This window comes from Phacochoerus africanus, chromosome 2, assembly GCF_016906955.1.
Source record: "Phacochoerus africanus isolate WHEZ1 chromosome 2, ROS_Pafr_v1, whole genome shotgun sequence".
Taxonomy (NCBI): domain Eukaryota; kingdom Metazoa; phylum Chordata; class Mammalia; order Artiodactyla; family Suidae; genus Phacochoerus; species Phacochoerus africanus.
In genome coordinates, this window is record NC_062545.1 from 247,880,706 (window position 1) to 247,901,901 (window position 21,196).

General features: G+C 35.7%; 1 protein-coding gene across 1 annotated transcript; it reads left to right on the forward strand.

Moving 5' to 3' along the window:
- Nucleotides 1-13,856: 13,856 nt before the first annotated feature.
- On the forward strand, nucleotides 13,857-14,819 carry LOC125121320 (olfactory receptor 13C8). The gene has a single exon (XM_047769570.1). It carries the CDS (start codon nucleotides 13,857-13,859, stop codon nucleotides 14,817-14,819), a length of 963 nt encoding a protein of 320 aa, XP_047625526.1.
- The last annotated feature ends 6,377 nt before the right edge of the window (nucleotides 14,820-21,196 follow it).

Genomic DNA, 21,196 nt, shown 5'->3' on the forward strand with positions numbered 1-21,196 from the left:
AACCAACTATAATGGAAAAAATTAAAATCATTAAAAAAACCCCAACCAAATAAACAAATAAAAACCTATGGCCCAATATCCCTGGTGAATATAGATGCAAAAATTCTCAACCAAATATTAGCAAACTGAACCCAATAGCACATTAAAGTGACTATACTATGATCAAGTGATATTTTTCCCTGGGACATAAACATACACAAATCAACAAATGTCATATACCACATTAATATAATGAAAGTTTAAAATCACATGATAATCTCAATAGAAGCATAAAAGAGAATTTGACAAAATATAACACTCTCTCCTAATAAAACATTATCAATAAATTGAGCATAGAAATAATATACCTCAATTTAATAAAGGCTGTAAATGACGGACCCACAACTAGCATCATATTCAGTGGTTAAAAGTAGAAAGTTTTTCATCTAGGATCAGGAACAAGTCAAGGGTACACACTGTTACCAGTGTTATTTAACATAGTACTGGAAGTGCTATCTAGATCATTCAGGCAAGTAAATAAATAGATCCAAAGTGAAATGGAAGAAGTAAAATTATCTCTATTTGCAGACAATACAATCCTATGTACAAAAAAAAAAAATCCTAAAGACTCAACCTAATCAATTAATGCAGTAAAATTTTATGATGTAAAATCAACATTCAGAAATCAGTTGCATTTATATATATTAACAATAAAATGTCTGAAAAAAGAAATAAATAAAACAATCCCATTTACAGTATCATCAAAAACAATAAAATACTTAGGAATTAATTTAACCAAGGAAGTGAAACCACAAGACTTGGATAAAATTAAAGAAATTAAAGAAGACACAAATAGAAAGATATACAAGTTTACATATCAGAAGAATTAATATTGTTAAAATATACATACTACACAAGTCATCTATAGATTCAATGCAATCCCCATCAAAATTTCAAAGGCATTTTCACAGAAATAGAAAAAAAATTCTATAATTCATATGAAACCACAAAAGACCCCAAGTAGAGGAATCCTGAGAAAGAATAAGCCTGAAAGCATTACACTTCCTGATTTCAGCCTACACTACAAAGCTATGGTATCAAAAGAGTATGGTACTGACTTGAAAATAGACACATAGACAAATGGAATAGAGATTCCAGAGATAAATCCCCACATATACATTTAACTAATAATGTTTGACAAGGGAGCCAAGAATACTAACCGAGGAAGGTATAAGCATAAAGTACAGTTGCTTCAATAAAATGTGCACAGAAAAATGGATAACAATATGCAGGAAAATGAAATTATACCCCTATTTTACACTACTCATGAAATTAACTTGAAATGAATTAAACACTTAAACATAATACCAGACATTATAAAACTCCTAGAAGAAAACATAGGGAAAATTTCCTTGACACTTGTCTCGGCAATGATTTTTTTTTGGCTATAACACCAAAAGCACAAGCGACAAAAGCAAAAATAAACAAGTAGGACTACATCAAACTCAAAAGCTTCTACGCAGTAAAAGAAATCTTAACAAACTGAAAACACATCCCACAGAATGGGAGAAAATATATGAAAACAATATATCAGATAAGGGATTAATAGCCAAAATATATAAAGAAGTCATAGAAGTCAAAAACAGAAAGTAAACGTCCAATTAAAAAAATAGGCAGAGGAACTGGGCAAATATTTTCCAAAGAAAACATACAATTGACAAACAGGTACATGAAAGGATGCTCAGCATCATTAATCATCAGGGAAATCCAAATCAAAACCATGAGATGAGATAGCATTTCTCTTTAGTTGTAATGACTGCCATCAAAAAGATAAGAGGTCTTTCACTTTCTGACTTACTTCACTCAGTATGATAGTCTCTATTTCCATCCATGTTGCTGCAAATGGCATTGTCTCATTCTTTTTTATGGCTGTGTAGTAGTCCATTGTGTATATATTCCATATGATATCACTTATATCTGGTATCTAATATACAGCACAAATGAACTTTTCCACAGAAAAGAAAATCATGGACTTAGAGAATATACTTGTGGTTGCCCGGGTGGAGAGGGAGGGAGTGGAAGGGATTGAGAGCTTGGGGTTAATGGATGCAAACTATTGCTTTTGGAATGGACTAACAATGAGATCCTGCTGTGTAACACTGAGAACTATGTGTAGATACTTACAATGCAGCACGACAATGGAGAAAAAATTATGTATACATGTATGTGTAACTGGGTCCCCATGGTGTACAGTGGGAAAAAAATGAGTTGGGGGAAATAACAAAAATAAATAAATTTAGGGAGTTCCCGTCGTGGCGCAGTGGTTAACGAATCCGACTAGGAACCATGAGGTTGCGGGTTCAGTCCCTGCCCTTGCTCAGTGGGTTAACGATCTGGCGTTGCCGTGAGCTGTGGTGTAGGTTGCAGACGCGGCTCGGATCCCGCGTTGCTGTGGCTCTGGCGTAGGCCGGTGGCTACAGCTCCGATTCAACCCCTAGCCTGAGAACCTCCATATGCCGCGGGAGCGGCCCAAGAAATAACAACAACAACAAAAGACAAAAAAAATTAAAAAATAAAAAATAAATAAATTTAAAAAAAAGACAGGAGGTAACAAGTGTTGGTAAGGATTTGGAGAAAAATAAACCCCTGTGCACTGTTGGTGGGAACATAAATTTCTTTAGCCACTAGGAAAACAATATGAAGATCCCTCAAAAAATTAAAAATAAAACTACCATGTGAGCTAGCAATCCCACTTCTGGGTAAACATCCAAAGAAAATGAAAACAAGATATTAAAAAGATATCTGTGCTCCCATGTTTATTACAGCATTATTGACAATAGGCAAGACATGGTAAGAACATAGGTGACTGTCAATGGGTGAATGGATAAAAGACGTGGGGTATATACAGACAATGGAATAATATCTACCCATGAGAAAGAAAATCCTGCCATTTGGGACAATGTGCATGAAACTTAAGGCATTGTCACCAGTGAGATCTCAGAAAGAGAAAGACAAATACTATATGATAGCACTTACATGTGGAATGTAAAAATGCTGAAATCATAGAAATAGAAAGTAGAAAGGTGGTTACCAGAGGCTATGGGGTGAGGGAACTGGGGAGATGTTGGTCAAAGCACATTAACTTGCAGTTAGAATATGAATAAATTCTGGTAGTCTAAAGCACAGAATTGTGATGATAGTTAACAATACTGTGTCATACTCTTGAATGTTGCTAAAAGACTACATTTTAAATGTTCTCACCACCAAAAACTTATAATTATGTAATGTGATAAAGATGTTTGTTAATACTCTGGCAGTATTTCTAATGCACTACATAAATGTATCAAATTAACACATTGTACACCTTAAGCTTTATACGGTTATATGACAATTATATGTCAATAAAATATGCAGACTAGTACATAAAATATACAGATTTTGAGTTTTTCAGGTTGAAGAGACAGATAAAGATGTTTGGAAAGAGGACTCAAGTCTTGTCTCCTTTTCAACATCCTTTATTTTTTAGTGGTCCTTTAGTAAAAATTACTACAGCTTTTATAAAAATTACTACAGCAAACAATAATTATATATATTAAAACAACATATAACTTCATAACTTAGAAACTACAGAGCATCATTTGAGGAGCTAAATGTATATGGTAAAAGTGTCCATATGTTTACAAGTATATATTCTGAGTGTCCACCAGGCTCAAGGCACATCTTGAGATAATGCCATGATAGAGAAAAGTAAAATAGAAAGTTTTCTGCCATTAAGTGCTTTTCAGTCTTTGAAAAGAAACTTGTATATATACATGCATACATAAGAGAAACTTGACTATATACATCTATGTGTGTATACACACACACACACACACACACGTTTGTATACATACATACACAAACTTGTGTATATATATCTTATAGGCAATGAATAGTATCTTTTTGTTCCTCAGCTATTCAATCTTTTAAATGAAGGTAATAATAGCACATATCTCATAAAATTGTAAAAAGGATCAAATAAGTTAAATACATGTAAAGCACATAGGCAAATGCTCCTCTTCCATGACTCAACTGGTATTATTTATTATTCTCTGGCATTAAATGTCAGATGCCTGAGCAGCATAAATTACAGCATTTAGGGTGAACTAAATTTAGAAAAGATATGCAGAAGGTTAAAAAGAAATTACCAATTTGAAAGAGTAGGCTTATCTGAAAAAGCTTTAACAGAAAATTATTGAGAAAGAATTCACCTCTGGGACAAAAGTCAAGTTTGAGTGTAATGTGTTATTATTAAAGTCAAAGAGGAATACTTTTTAATAAAAAGTTACATTCTGTTACATATATTTCAACTCTTACTTGGATCTAGAGGGAAAATATAGTTGTTTTAATTTTTTATTGACATTTAATTATCAGTTTCAATTGTTTACACTCTTCTAACCTAACTTTCCTATATCCATTGCAGAGTGGGGAATGCAAAATTCTAAAAGCTCATTTCAGGAGTCCCTGTTGTGGTGCAGTAGAAACGAATCCAACTTGGAACCACGAGGTTGCGGGTTCAATCCCTGGCCTTGTTCAGTGGGTTAAGGATCCGGCATTGCCATAAACTGTGGTGTAGGTTGCAGACACAGCTTGGATCTGGCGTTTCTGTGGCTGTGGCACAGGCCAGCAGCTATAGCTCTGATTAGACCCCTAGCCTGGGAACCTCTGTATGCTGTGAGTATGGCCCTGAAAAACAGCTCATTTCAGGATCTTATAAGTGCAAGATGGGGCAGTGCTGGAAATAGATTGCAGGCGAGAGAGTCACAAAAGCTGAATTTGAGATTTTTTTATTCTCTTATATACTGGTTGAACAACCTTCATCAAAATGTTTCAATTTTCAGAGTCTGAGGCTCTATATTTGCATAATAGGAAAACTGGTCTGACTCATAATAGTATTCTGAGAAGTATATTAGATACCAGAAAGCACTATGCAAATGAAGGCAATTTACACAATTAATTGTGGGAAGTTTTCAGATAATTTCTCCCCCAAAACACCAATACTTATTAAAGGATTTTTTTCTATTTGAGTCTTAAATTTTTCAAATATTGTGGTAATACAGACATTGATATATGTTTCATGTTCGAATTGCATTACAAGAATATACTAATTATATCATATAATTGGATTGAACTACATTCTCCCTGGAGTTTTGGAAAGTTTTTAATCCTCCATGTTTACATTGCTAATTTTAGTTTGTTCCAAATATTGGACTCCTCTCTGGCTTGCCCCCAAAAGAATTTAAATTGCCTTTCAATGCTAATGGCTGATGCTTTGGAGGATGTTTCTGGAGCTCAAAATGTATAGAAACATTTAGATAACCACAAAGGCCCCAAGAATCCATGGGTCATCTTACTTTTTTAAAAAATTGAACTATAAACCCTGGACCTGAGAGTCTGAATATTTTAAATCTATTCATCTATCAGTTTTAACTGAGGAATAAACTACTGATAAATCAAAACTTGAAGAAAATAAGTATCACACACTGCTTGTTATCTCAGGCTCACTAATAGCCCTCTCACTTTATCTTGAAAATTATTACATAAAATGAAGAGCACTTCTTGAGGCTGTAAAGCTAAGCAGCTACTAAGGAGAGTGACCTCAAATCAAGGAAAGGAAACCATTTCTCAGGCTCAGAGGTACATAAATTACATAATGTTCCATATTCTTCTGTGGTAAATATTGCTTTTCAAATTATGGGTAAGACATCAGTTTTATATGTTTTAACTGGATATATCTATTTTCTCATGTCAAGTTTTCATCATTAGATGTTATAAAGATTTCTGTTGTATTTTAGACTATGGCTGAGTAATATTCAGAACAAAGATCTTAGGTAGGAGTTAGCCTCATTTAAAGAAGGAGGGTTCCAAATCTTTGATACTCTAAAATAAAATTCAGTGCTCTTTGCCACATCTGGCTCTTCAAAAACATTCACTCTGACTCTCCTCCCCTCCCTGCAGCAGATAGAATGAGAACATTAGATTTCTTTGATTGGTGCTCTTAGAGATATTATTGCAAAACAAATGTGTTATCTGGCATTTTCTTTAGCATCTAAGCAATTTGAATGCTATTACTGTACATATAAACTGCTGAAAAAAATTAATTCTCTGTCCCAAATGCGTGGAACTGCCACGCAATAATTTGACCATCTTCAGAAGTTGCTATGGGAGTTCCCATCATGGTGTAGCAGAAACAAATTTGACTAGGAACCATGAGGTTGCAGGTTGGATCCCTGGCCTTGCTCAGTGGGTTAAGGATCTGGTGTTGCCCTGAGCTGTGTATATGTCACAGATGCGGCTCTGATCCTGTGTTGCTCTGGCTCTGGCGGAGGTCGGCAGCTGTAGCTCCAATTAGACCCCTAGACTGGGAACCTCCAAATGCTATGGATGCAGCTCTAAAAATCTAAAAGACCAAAAAAAAAAAAAGAAGTTGCTATGACCACCATATTTAAAAAAAAGACATTTAAAAGCTTTTTAAAATAGCTGAGATACCATATCATCTAAATGAGAATATTCAAAATAATTGAATTCAAATTAATTAAGACAAAATAGAATTCCTATACTTATCTCTATAAATATGAATAAACGTAAACCACCTCTTTCATGAATCCTTTCTAGAAGATCCTTGAGCCAGGATCACTATAACTAGCACCTCTTTATCCTAGTACCTCTGAGTTCCAGAGTGAGCTTTGACTCTGGAGAATAAATTACATGGAAACAAAAATCTACAATAAGGCCCTTATCTCTCATTTTGAATATAAGTGACCTGGATTAATCTACTAACTTTGTATAACAGAAGTGTTCCAGGAAAAAGAGAGAGAGAGAGAGCATCTATTCCATCTATTCCTTCACTGTACTAAGAGCTATAATTTGTAGGACAAATTTGGCTCAGTGGATCAAATCTGCAGTTGTCATATTCTCTATATGTCTGTTATTCTGTTTGGATTTCAAGTTTACTTAATTTAGCCTCTCTCCAATTGCCCCTAAAGCCAATAAGATTAACACAGCTTCTCTGTCTGAGATAACAGTGTTTTGGAAAGAGTATGAGCTTTAGAGCCAGTCTACACTTGCTTCCTACACACAAATAATTAAGCACCGAACACTGAGAAGGTATTTACCTTCCCTCAGAATTGCTTTTCTTGTTTCTAAATGCAAAGGTGGTAGCTTAGGAAAATTCTTTGTAAGCTTCAATATTGTAAAGCCATATACAAGTAAAATATTATGTTGTTTAACAAATGCTAAAACATTTGTATAAACAATTATCCTTTGGTCTTGAGAAAAATAGATGTTATAATGACTTCATTTGCTCACCACCATCCCTAGTTATATTGCCTGGCACCTACTAAGACATGTGTTGAATGAATGAATGAATGAATGAACAAGCATTTGGATACTTAGCTTGCAAAATGCCTTCACTGTATCACATCATTGGATTCACTCCCGAAATTTACGAAGAAGCTCTTGGTAATTTTACAGATGAGTAAGCCCAGACTGAAGAGTAGTGCATCCCTCATTTCTCCAGCATGCGAAAGATCTAGAATTTGGAGTTGGGTTTCCTAAGAGTGTAATTTCAGGTCTTATACTCTTTTAACTACAACTAATTATTACTCAAGGAAGAGTTAAATGTGTTTTAAGTTCCCCTTCTATACTATAAACTGCATAATAGTTAAATTCAGACCAGGTTGCTCCATTACATAGGTGAAAACACAGTTGCTGAGAAAAGCTTAAAAATGTGAGTATAATGTCAGAGTTCATAAGAGATGTAGCCAGAGTTTTTTTTAACACATATAAATATTTAACTGCTATTGCTTATAATGTTTATCATATGCTAAGGCATCTGGGGGAAAACTGAAGACAAAATAAATGTGTCCTTTTCATCTAGTGAGCCATAATTCCATAAAGTCACTAATTCTAGAAGAGAATTTTTCTAGGGACAGTGAAAGCTATCAAAAACAAAAACAAAAAAACAACAACAAGAAAAAAAAACATGAAAACAGCAGAAGGGCATCAATCTTTTTTTTTTTTTTTTTTTTTTGGTCTTTCTAGGGCAGCACTGGCAGCATGTGGATGTTCCCAGGCTAGGGGTCTAATCAGAGATGTAGCTTCCAGCCAAAGCCACAGCCACTGCAACACGGGATCCAGTCCGCATCTGTGGCCTACGCCACAGCTCAGGGCAACACTGGATTCTCAACCCACCAAGCGAGGCCAGGGATTGAACCCACATACTCATAGATCCTAGTCAGGATCTTTAATCACTGAGCCATGAAGGGAACTCCGAGGGCATCAATCTTTCAACTCATTAACTGAGATGATTTTCTTTTTCCTTGGGTATATAAGAGCCCTTCAGTTTCAGAAGTTAAAAATAAACAAACAAACAAACAAAAAAAACAGAAAAAAAGAAAAGCCCAGATAGGATGAAGCAATTATTATTACCTTGGTTAGTTTAGTAACTAAAGCCATCAGTTAAGAACTAGCGATGAAGGACCCAAGAGAGCTTTGGTCTCACTTCAGGCTGAAGCTAGATTCACTTTAGTTTTCACAGGAGTGGGCTGAAAACCCAGAGGAAACAGGCAGATTATGTTTTTGCCAAGGAAATTAAAACTTTTTGATACCAATTTGACCTAAAATGAATCATTATGTGTGTAGTTCCAAAATAAGACGAATTGTGAGTCAGATTTTCTACAAACTAGAGGAGGAACCAATGACTGCCCAGAATAACAATGTTCACAGACCTACCAAGCATAGGTCACAGTACAATATTGTTGAGAAAAGTGCATAACCTAAAGAATGCCTCTACATTAACCTTATTAACCTCTTTTTCCCCTGTGTTTTCCATCCTTAATACCCCCGTGGTCAAAATTCTAAAGGCTCCCAATTGTCTGGCGAATAAATTATAATTCCAAATACTACATTTAATATACTTCACAAACTGGCAAATCTTTCTCTTTTTTTTTTTTTTTTACCACTGCATCCCTGTACATTGGTTGTTGGTTGTTTTTTTGTTTTGTTTTTTTAACCTAGCCCCACTGATTGCATTTTGATCCCAGCCCATTCCCTAAGACTATTCCTCCTCACCTCATCAAAGTCAAATTCAATTGATGCAATGAAATACTGCCCTAGCCGTCTCTCAGATGATTTCCCCTTCTTTGAAGTCTGACTGTATGTACTCAGAGTTTGAATAAAACACAGGCCATGATTCAGAGGTTTCCCCCAAGAGAAACTGTATGGCTTCCTACCCACAGATCTCACCATACAGCAATACTGTGTGTTTTGTTGTTTCTGTTGCTGAAGCTTTTTAACCAAGATCCACATTCTGTTTCTCGCCCCACAAACTCAAGATTTATTTGTTACAACAAGAAGAGGGAGTTCCCGTCGTGGCTCCTTGGTAACAAACCAGACTAGGATCATGAGGACAAGGGTTCAATCCCTGGCCTCGCTGAGTGGGTTAAGGATCCAGCGTTGTCATGAGCTGTAGTGTAGGGCCCAGACATGGCTCAGATCCAGCGTTGCTGTGGCTGTGGTGTAGGCCAGCAGCTACAGCTCTGATTAGACCCCTGGCCTGGGAATTTCCACATGCTGCGGGTGCAGCCCTACAAAAAAATAATTAATTAATTAATTAAAAAAACAAGAAGAGGCTGGATCTCATTCACAGAGGTTGATTCACACTAGCGCACAGACACTACTGTGAAATAGAATGTCATGATTTACACTGAGAAACAGACAGGCCAATGTGGAGCAGCCACTTCAAAAATCAGAAAAATTCTCATTAAAATAGCCATTAAATATTTTCTTTAGAAAAGTAGATGATATCAAATGTTGGTAAACATGGGGGTGATAGAATTCTGATGAGAGTGTACACTGATATACTGGAAAACTCTCTGGCTGTATTAAAATTGCATAGGACAATTGAATATGTCCCAGATAAGTTCTTGGCCAGGACTATAAGGGGACAAGCATTTTTCAGATTTTCTAAGTGTTAAAACCTCTCCATGTACTTGCGAGACTTTAGGGAAACCCTTCTGTGTTTTTAAGCTTCCAAAATTTTCTATATGGTGTCTTTTATTAATTTAATATTTTTTTGCATCTGACTTCCAACTGTATATGTGATAATCCTAGGATCAAATTGTTTTTCATATAGAAAGATTTTCTTAACATGACTTACTATGCTATCACTTCCCCTTTGTTTAGGGAATATCATATACTATATGTGTGTGTGTGTGTGTGTGTGTGTGTGTGTGTGCATGTTTGCTATATAGCTTTATGATATATCAAATTCCCATATAAACATATGTCTATATCTGAGATCTCTTTTCTTTTCTACTGGACTATTTAAATGTCCCTAAACCATTCTCATTCAATTTTTATTACTGTGGCTTTGTTGTGTGTTCTAAATATTGATTTTCCCCTTATTTTTTCTTTTATAAAATTGTGTGCAAGATGTCCAATTTTATTCCTACATAGAAACTTTAGAACAGGTATTCATATTCCTCAGCTAAATTTTTGAATATATTTAATTTAATGTATAAACCAATTTGGAGAAAAAATGGCAGCCTTTTATTTTTATACCATTTATTAATATATTACACCTTTTGAATTACTTATATTTTACTATGCTTTTTATTTTAATTTGTAGATGACTTCTGTAAAGGTCTTGTACATGAGTCCTTAGGATAAAACTCAGATGTTTTATAATTTATTTTATATTTATTTCTATTTTGTTTGCTAATCCTTTATTGGTAATATAAAGAGGACTATTGTTTTCCATTGATCTTACATCCAGAAATCTTACTAATTTCTTAATCAAGTCTTACAAGTTTTTTATTCTCTTTTTATTGTTGCTTCTGCTTTTTTCTTGTCTTATGACTCTGACCAGGACTGCTAAGTCTATGTTAAACAGTAGCTATAGGGTAAGCATCATTATTTTAACCCAGATCTTAATGAGAATGTATAAACTCTCAATTAATTATTAATGAATGGTAATTTCCTATAGATTTCTGGTATGTAGTTTCCTTTCAAGATTAAGATATTACTTTCTATTTATGAACTTAAAATAGTTTATATGAAAATTATGAATTGATCTTCATCAAATTTGTTTCCTGCCTCTTTTGAAATAACTGATTTTTTTCTACTTAACATTATTATTTTTTTATTAGAGTACAGTTGATTTTACAGTGTCGTGTCAATTTTAGCTTTATAACAGTGACACAGCCATACCTATATATTATATATTATATTGTATATATACATGCATTATTTTTCTCATACTATCCTCCTATGTCCTATCCCAAGACATAGGAAGGACTTCATTGCTTATCCATTCTAAATGTAATAATTTGCACCTACCAACCCCAAACTCCTCATCCATTCCACCTCCTCCTCCTTCACCCTTGAATAGTTGCTCTTTATTTTCTTTAATCATATCATGATTTACTGGTGATGTTTACCAAGTATTTAAGGAAGGATAATCCATACACCATATGATAATAGTCCTTACTTCCTTGAATTGTTATGAATACAAGCATTTAGAAATGCGTCTGTCACAGAATAATCAATAATACATTATTTTAAAACATGTTGCTAATGAAATTATTTTAAAATGCAGATTATTAATATTACATCTTACTGCAATAAGTTGGTTTTCAAACTACACCCCTTGGAATCCTATAAAAATCAAACTGATGGAAGAAGAGCAAATAAGGTACTAAGGAGATAGTACATTTTCTTCCCTCCAAACCAGTGTAACTTCAACCAGAGGAATTCTCTCTTTTTTTCTATATTTTGCTTCTTATATATTTTATTTGTGAAAAAATGATAGTTATTTGTCATTGATTCAGTTAAACATATACATTTGGAATAAAAACACTTTTACTACAGTTGACTCCCTAAGTGATAGTTTTCACAGAAGGTAAAAGTAAATTATGCAGAGCCTAAGATACACAATATTACAATGCAATATCCAAAATAAAACTGTATTTCTAAATGCTTTCAATTAATTTCTATTTAAAGAACACATTTATGTGAACACATAATCCCTAGTCATATCAAAGTAGTTAGATACTGGGGTAATGTAAAGACATGTCCCTTCAGTGAGGCTACTATCCTCAATGAGGCACTATGCAAAGACTACCTATACCACCAGAGGACCATACTGAGTGCTAAAAAGAGACCCAACCAGGGCTGCATTATGATGGGCCATAGACTTTTTTGCTTTCATGGGCCCTTTCTTCCATGAAATAACATTAAAATTTATATTTTATACTACATGGGCATAAAGATAAATATACTAATATTACATGTTAAAACTTTGAAAGTCATTGTTTCACTTGAATTTTTTTAAAAGAATCAAAACATTTTCATAGTTTCCTACTGTGTCTAGTAGATAAGCTGTCCATGCAGACATGGGTCAAGAATTCAAATATGTATATAATCTATCAGCTAATAATATAAATGATGGAGATCAACTGAGAATAATACGTTAATTGGCAACTAATAGTCATCTCCAGTAACAAGCAAAAAAGAGTGGGGGTAGTCTCGTAGAATGGAGAACATGGCTCAAATACAATGGGTCACTTATACATGAATTCCGTAATGGAAATTGGGCCAATGTTTTCAAATATTATACTTTTATGGAGAAAAACCTAAAATAGATTTTATATCATAGCTCCTGCCTTTATTTATTTATTTATTTATTTATTTATTTATTTATTTTTGCCTTTTTGCCTTTTCTAGGGCTGCTCCTGTGGCATATAGGTTCCCAGGCTAGGGGTCTAATCAGAGCTGTAGCTGCCGGCCTGCACCAGGATAGCTCCTGCCTTTAAAATATTCATTTTATCTTTTTTATTTTATGATGATTTTTATTTTTTCCATTATATCTGGTTTATAGTGTTCTGTAAATTTTCTACTTGTACAGTAAGGTGACCCAGTCACACAGACATGTATACATTTTTTTTTCTCACATTATCATGCTTCATCATAAGTGACTACATATAATTTCCAATGCTATACAGCAGGATCTTATTGCTTATCCATTCCAAACGCAATAGTTTGCACCTGTTAACCCCAAATTCCCAGTCCATCCCACTCCCTTCCCCTTCCCCTTCCCCTCCCCCTTGGAAACCACAAGTCTGTTTTCCATGTCCATGATTTTCTTTTCTGTGGAAAAGTTCATTTGTGCCATATATTAGATTCCAGGTATAAGTGATATCATAGGGTATTTGTCTTTCTCTTTCTGACTTACTTCACTTAGTATGAGAGTTTCTAGTTCCATCCATGTTGCTTCAAATGGCATTATTTTGTTCTTTTTTATGGCTGAGTACTATTCCACTGTGTATATATATCACATCTTCTTAATGCAATCATCTGTGATGGACATTTAGGTTTTTTCCATGTCTTGGCTATAAAAATGTTCATTTGAAAATGTAATTGAAATTTGGACATCCTGTGTGGCTCACAACATAAACAGTAATTCAAATTTAAAACACTGTGCAGGAATCACTTCCAAACAAAGCACATCTATATGCTGCATCCAGGCTATAAATCACTGATTTATAGTCAATGTGTGAAGAGGTAGAACTAGCAAAAATGGCAATGAAATGGCTTGGAATCCTAACATCCTATAATCAAATGTCTTCTCTTCACCCTGAGAAAATCAGGTTAGGATTCCTCTCTAGCGGCCTGGGCTCACAATAAGAAATTTGTCCCAGAGTTATATTATTGCATCCAAATACCAAACTATGGTAACAAGGATATGATTCTTAAAAGAGGAGCTCTTTCAGACACTGTATTAACAAATTTCTGTTCTATCATCCATAGAGTGTTGTTGGAGAAAGAATATATGCAATATGGGAAAGACCAATGATTCCACATTGACAGAATTTGTCCTGGTTGGGCTTTCTGCCCACCCCAAGCTCCAGACAGTTTTCTTTGTGTTAGTTCTGTGGATGTACCTGATGATCCTGCTGGGAAATGGAGTCCTTATCTCAGTAATCTTCTACGATCCTCACTTGCACACCCCCATGTATTTCTTCCTCTGCAATCTTTCCTTCTTGGACATTTGCTACACAAGCTCCTCTGTCCCATTAATTCTTGACAGCTTTATGACAGTAAGCAAAAGGGTTTCCTTCTCTGGGTGCATGGTACAAATGTTCCTTTCTTTTGCCATGGGGGCCACAGAGTGTGTGCTTCTGGGCATGATGGCACTTGACCGCTATGTGGCCATCTGCTACCCACTGAGATACCCTGTCATCATGAGCAAAGGTGCTTATGTGTCCATGGCGGTTGGATCCTGGGTTTCTGGGATTGTTGACTCAATGGTGCAGACATCTCTAGCAATGCAGTTACCATTCTGTTCTAAAAATGTCATTAACCATTTTGTCTGTGAGATTCTGGCTATCCTAAAATTGGCTTGTGCTGACATTTCAATCAATATAATCAGCATGGCAGGGTCAAATCTGATTGTTCTAGTTATTCCATTGCTAGTAATTTCCATCTCTTATATTTTTATTGTTGCTACTATTCTGAGGATCCCTTCCACTGAAGGAAAATGTAAGGCCTTCTCCACTTGCTCAGCCCACCTCACAGTGGTGATTATATTCTATGGAACCATCTTCTTCATGTATGCAAAGCCTAAGTCTAAAAGCTCTGTTGGTATAGATAATCAAGACATCACTGAGGCCCTCATCTCCCTCTTTTACGGAGTCATGACACCTATGCTCAATCCTCTGATCTATAGTCTGAGGAACAAGGATGTAAAGGCTGCTGTGAAGAACATGTTGGGTAGGAAAAACTTCTCTGATGGAATATAAATACTGATTTACACTATGTGACTCAGTATGCAAAGCTGCTCCAGACACAAAATTCAAATAGAGAAAAAGACCCTGTGAAAACAAATTCACCATGTGTCACTCAAAACTATATGATAGAAATAATTTCATTGCTGTTGTTACTATTATATTTTGTTCTAACTGCAGAAATTAAACATGCTTATGGTTTAAAAGTACTATTATAGAAATGCAAAATGTTGAACACTTCTTGGAAGCCCTTAGGAAAGCAAAATCACTCTTACCCCTTTAGAAAATAATAAAGGCAAAAGATGTTCTAAAAGGCACTTTGAGGAGTTCCCGTTGTGGCACAGTCGAAACGAATCCAACTTGTATCCACGAGGATGCAGGTTCGATCCCTGGCCTCACTCAGTGGGCTAAGTATCCGGAATTGCCATGAACCATGGTACAGCTTGCAGATGCTGCTTGGACCCTGCATTGCTGTGGCTGTGGTGTAGGCTGGCAGCTACAGCTCCAATTCAACCCTTAGCCTGGGAACTTCCGTATGCTGCAAGTGTGGCCCTGAGAGCAGAAAAATAAATAAATAAAAATAAAAAGGAGTTCCAGTTATGGCTCAGCAGATTAGGAATATGACTAGTATCCATGAGGACGCTGATTCAATCCCTGGCCTTGCTCAGTGGATTAAGGATCCAGCATTGCCATGAGCTGTGGTGCAGATCACAGACATGTCATAGATCCCACATCACTGTGGTTCTGAGGTAAGTCAGCAGCTGCAGCTCCTATTCAATCCCTAGCCTGGGAACTTTCATGTGCCATGAGTGCAACCCTAAAAAGCAAAAATAAATAAGTAAAAATAAATAAATAAATAGCACTTTTATAACTTAAAATAAGTATGCTGTTCAAGTGATTATTAACACATATTTATTTTTAATTTGTTCATTTATATTTTTGTCCACCAACATACAAGCTCTCTCATGTGGTGAGCAGGAAATTGTCTGTTTGTAACCCTACAACATCTCAAAGAGTAGAAGATGACATATAAGAGATGCTCAATAAATATTTTCCAATAAATAAATGAATTACATAATATATAAACACATAAATGTATCTCTGTCATATCTGAGGTAACAAAGGTTATTCAAAATGAAATCTGATTCAATATGATATTTTACAAAAGAACTATATTGGCATTTTGTCATATGAACTCCCTTAATAAATTACTACCTTTTATTTCTTATGTGATGTATATCATAATGTAGAGGAAGAGGTTTTATTCACCAGCTACTGTAACTTTTCTGGATTTGGGACACAATGAAACTAAGCTTAAAGGGTCCCCAGTGATGCACCCTAAGTTTTAGCCCGATAAATAGAGGTGACATGGTAGCAGAGAATTCCTCTTGGACTTTGAGAAGAGACCAGTCATAATGAGGACTTCTTTCTTACTCTGCATTACATCACACAGCCCCAAAGCAGCAGGAGAACTGGATAACGGGTAACTGACAACAATTTTAAAAAGAGGATGTAAGAAGTGGCCAAAGAGAGCCAAGTTGTTGAATGAATTGAAAAGCTATAGGTTTTGGGGTGTTGGAGGATAAGACAAAGATGGCCCCAACTTGAGAAAATTTCTACTGTCTGAAGAGTGCAGACATTGGACCAGTGCCGATGTGAGAAGTAGAAGCTCCATTTCCACTAAAGTAATTGAGTCAGACATGTCAACAAAGGAAAGCAATCCTTTCTTGTAAACCTTTGAGAAGTCGATGAAAGTTGAAATATAGAACGCATATCTAAAGTAAAAGATAACAACTTCCTCTTAATTGTAAAAGGAAGCTCTTACTACCTTCCTTTATTGCTAACGGGTAATTATGATTTCTTCATAAGATTAAATAAATTAATTCGTGCATTAGTACCTAGACCATCCTAAATGTCCAATAAACACTGGTGATTTTTTTATTGTTAATGCTGGACATGCTTTGATAGACCAGAATGTTTTGAGTAGACACAAGATTTTCATCCTTCCTTTTTTACAGAGTAATTTCGATGCTATTAAGCTACTGTCTCTTGGCCTCAAATCTACTTTTCTATGCTCTGCCTTGTGAGTTGGGCTTGAGATACTGAAAATCACACTTCTTTGCTAGATAGCTTCTGTTAAATTCTTCCAAAAGTGTTGCTAGAGAGAGAATGGAAAGTTGGGGGAAGCTAACAGACTTGGCCCTCACTATTTGCTTCTTGTTCATGTCAGCATCACTCCAGTTAGGGTTCTTTACTATGACAGTGGCAAAGACTTAACTGCTTTCAGCAGTGGTGTCAGTTTTTCTTTCTACTTTTCTATAGGCCAGAACCAATACCCCACCAGTGCCACCTCCTTAGAGTTTTGGGTCTGTAACTCAGCTTTTACTTCTGGTAAATCAACATCCCTGCAAGTCTTTACTTTGTCTTGAGGTATCTTTAAAAACAATAAAATATGCCGTTCTCTGCTTGAGAAGTATAGTGAGTGAATCAGACGGAGTATAAGCAGTAGATTTGGTCCAACTATCATTTCTGTACACAACTAAATGACAGGTCTTGAGTAAGACATATGCATTTCCTCTACAGTCCGTTCCTTGTGTCTAAAATGTAGATTATAAAAATCTCTTTAGTATAAAGTGATATATAATAATTACCATATGATCATCTGAAAGGAAAACACTGAGTGGTTTACTAAACCCTAAAATACATGTGAAAAGGGATAAACTTAGGACCTTGAGAGAAAGAAACAAAAATATAACCCCTTTCTTTTATTTATGCATACCTACCACTCACCTGGCACAGGTATGCTATTTCTACAAATTTGTTGAAATGATGCATAAACAAATGAATGGAGAAATAACTTGAGGATGGTAGGTATAGTTTCCAAAATAATTTATCAAGATCTTTTTTTCTTTCTTTTTGCTGTTTTTTTTGTTCTGTTTTGTTTTTTTGTTTTGTTTTGTTTTGTTTTTGGTGCTTTTTTATTTTTTGCTTTTTAGGGCCACACTTGCACATACGAAGTTTCCCAGGCTAGGGGTCAAATCAGAGCTGTAGTTGCTGGCCTACACCATAGCCACAGCAACATGAGATCCAGGCCACATCTGTGACCTACACCACAGCTCACAGCAATGCCAGATCCTTAAGTCACTGAGTGAGGCTCGGGATCAAACCCATACCCTCATGGATACTAGTTGGGTTCATTAGCCATGATGGGGACTCCCTATAAAGATCTTATTATTGAATCATCATGCTAACTCTTCAAAGAGCTACTCTTTCCCCAACTTTACAGAACAGAAAACCTGATTTCAGAAATGCAGAAATACCTGACGTCACAACCAGGAGGTGGAGAGTCTTAAATTTGAATAAAATAGTTAAAAAACTTAACAACCAACTATTATGGAATACACAGTATCCTAAAAGTCTGTGTGAAACAAGTATAAAAACCAATATGTTGTTAGGCTGAAAGCAACAATCAGCAAAGTTCAATGAAATTATATTAAACAGTTCGGATTTTCTCAATTCAATTAAAAGTAATTAATTAAAAATCTCCAGGAGTTCCCGTCATGGCACAGTGGTTAACGAATCCGACTAGGAACCATGAGGTGGTGGGTTTGATCCCTGGCCTTTCTCAGGGGGTTAAGGATCTGGCGTTGCCTGTAAGCTGTGGTGTAGGTTGCAGACACAGCTCGGATCCCGAGTTGCTGTGGCTCTGGCGTAGGCCGGCGGCTACAGCTCTGATTGGACCCCTAGCCTGGGAACCACCATATGTCGCGGAAATGGCCCAAGAAATGGCAAAAAGACAAAAAAAAAAATCTCCATAATGTGAGATGATTAAATTACACTTCTAAATGACTAATGATAGCAGTGATATTCAAAATATTTAACAACTTCTATGCCAAGTGCTCCAGTAAATCAGAATGAATGCCTGCCATAAATAATCAGTGTGGCCATAGTACTGTATGGCAGCTAAATTTCAGCTTTGCTTGTAAGTAAGAGAAAAAACTTACAACCAAAAAATTAAAACCTGATAAAACCAGATATGAGCTGATACTCTCTGGAATAACTGCACTGGTTGTTCACAGTTATGTGTCCATTCTGATTAGCTGGTAGCTATTCCATAGTCTTTGTAAAAGATTTTCAATATCACACCATGCTAAGAAATGAAATATAATTGAACACTGCCATTAAAGTTTGCTAGATACAGGAAAAACAGTTTTTTAAGGAAGACATTCATACTTGAATTCATATAGGAAACTTGGCTTCGTAAAGAAGAGAGAGGGAAGAAAACAAAAAGGAAAAATGAGACAAGGAACTGTCTAGGGAATTTGAATGCAAAGTCAATATGCAAGATATTGTGCTATACATCACATCTTATTAGTTCTTAACAAATAGTCACAGTCTTGAAAGGTGTATCCCCTTGTTCTTAATTTAAAGATGAAGAGATTAAGATTTATAGACGTTAAGATCATACAGGTTCTTAGAGGGAAAGCTAGTTTTAAAATCACGGTGTTAACTATAAATACATAGTATTCCCTTTACTGCGTACTAGTCAAAGGGAAATATCCTGAAGTCCAATTGTATCTAAGTCAGGAGAACTGATCCAATGAAATTAGAGGACAAGAAAGTTAAAATATCCTAGATTTAACCCTGTAACTTCTCCAAAGCTCTTAACTGGATACACAGTTGAATTCAGGAGACGGTGATAACCAAGCCCTCAGTAATTATGGCAAAAACCGTGAATAAGAGTTGATAAGACCTGACTTGGTCTTGAGCCCCATATTGCATCATCTTCCTGGGAAACTCACTGATACCCTTGTACTTACAAGTAACAGACAGTAATCTCTAGGAAACAAATCTTTTAACCAACCAGAAAACTGCTGAATAGACTAAGGGTCATGGATTTTCAATGTGGTGGACTTTAAGTAAGGGCAATTTTTAGGGTCTGAGAAGTTTTAGTTTATCAAGAGTGACAAAAAACACTATTGGTTAAGAGACTGCAGGAGCAGCCAAACTCTTTAGATTGGAATCTCATGTGCATACCTAGTTTACTAATCTATGCCTGTGCAAGTAATTTAACTTCTCTGAACCTCAGCTTTCTCATCTGTTGTGAAGATTAAATGTACTAGCTCATTCATCCACATTTTATAGCACGTCTCTCACTCTGGAGGAAAAGTCATTTAAAATAAACTAAAGAGCTGGAGGAATAGTGAGAGTTCAACTATAACCAGATTTCCTTGAGGTGACAGAAGATTACCAGTATACTAGCCAGTATATGAGGACAAAAATTTAAATACCCTTGTGCTTATATTTGATGAGGCAGATAGTTTAAATTTTGATGTGAATATTATAGTTAAGGTCGATGCAGTATATGAGAAAAGTATATAGTTAAGATCGATGCAGTCTCTAACTGCACCATCTTTATAGGGAAGAAAGGAGTAGACCCACTAAAAGAAGAGGCAAGTAGGTACCTAAGAAGTAGAAAGAAAGGGACAGTTATTTAGAGTCACCAACATCAGAAGAGGGAGAGCCTCATGATGCCCAACATGAAATATCCTAACTCCAAGAAAGGAAAATATGGACTCTGGCAATATCAGAGATATCAATTTGGAGAAGAGGCTCTATAACCTAGCTGGTTGAGGAACAGCAACTCTAGGGCAGGCTGGAGAGTCAAAAGTGGTAGGTTCAAAGTTGTCATAGGATTGAAAAGAACCCAAACAAAAATTAAAGAACAATATAATTGAGCCCAAAGAGAATATTCTTATGACTATCTTTGGACAACCATGGGGTTTCCAGACAATGGGAAAAGGAAGGAAGAGCTCTCTTTCCAGCTGCAGATTAATTAAAATGAAGCCACCGCTTCAGTGACAAAGGCTCTCTGTAGCTCAGGGAAGGGAACATATTAAACATAATTTATGTTGCAGACACATTTAATCCTCACAAAAACATGAAGACATACGTGATTTTTATACAGTAAGGAATGCGGAGTGCAAAAAAGTTATGCAAACTGCCCTTGGTCACACAGCCAGGAAGAGGCACAGTGGGGAATGCAGCACAACTAAACAGACTCCAAAATTCAGACGCTTCCCTTCACTCTGTCATGTACCTCAATTTTTTGACTGTTAAAAGAACTTTTCCACACATCTCTTTAGAAAATAGACGAGGAACAATTTTCAGCTCTATGTGACCTCTAATCATGTAAAATACAGTGGTTCCAAAGAGGCCAATAGACCTGGGAAAGACATCACTTCTCTTCTACTTGTTTTCTCATAGCCTGGTAATCTCTTCCCTCTGGAACAGAACATACAGTCTGATATTTACACCTGAGCAGGAAAATACATCTCAGAGGACAGCATTAAAAGTTGACTGAATTACTTATCTCTAATAGCAGGGTACAA

Bases quoted from the DNA above. Each gene is read 5' to 3' on its own strand.
- LOC125121320 (XM_047769570.1), top strand. From the start codon at position 13,857: ATGGGAAAGACCAATGATTCCACATTGACAGAATTTGTCCTGGTTGGG.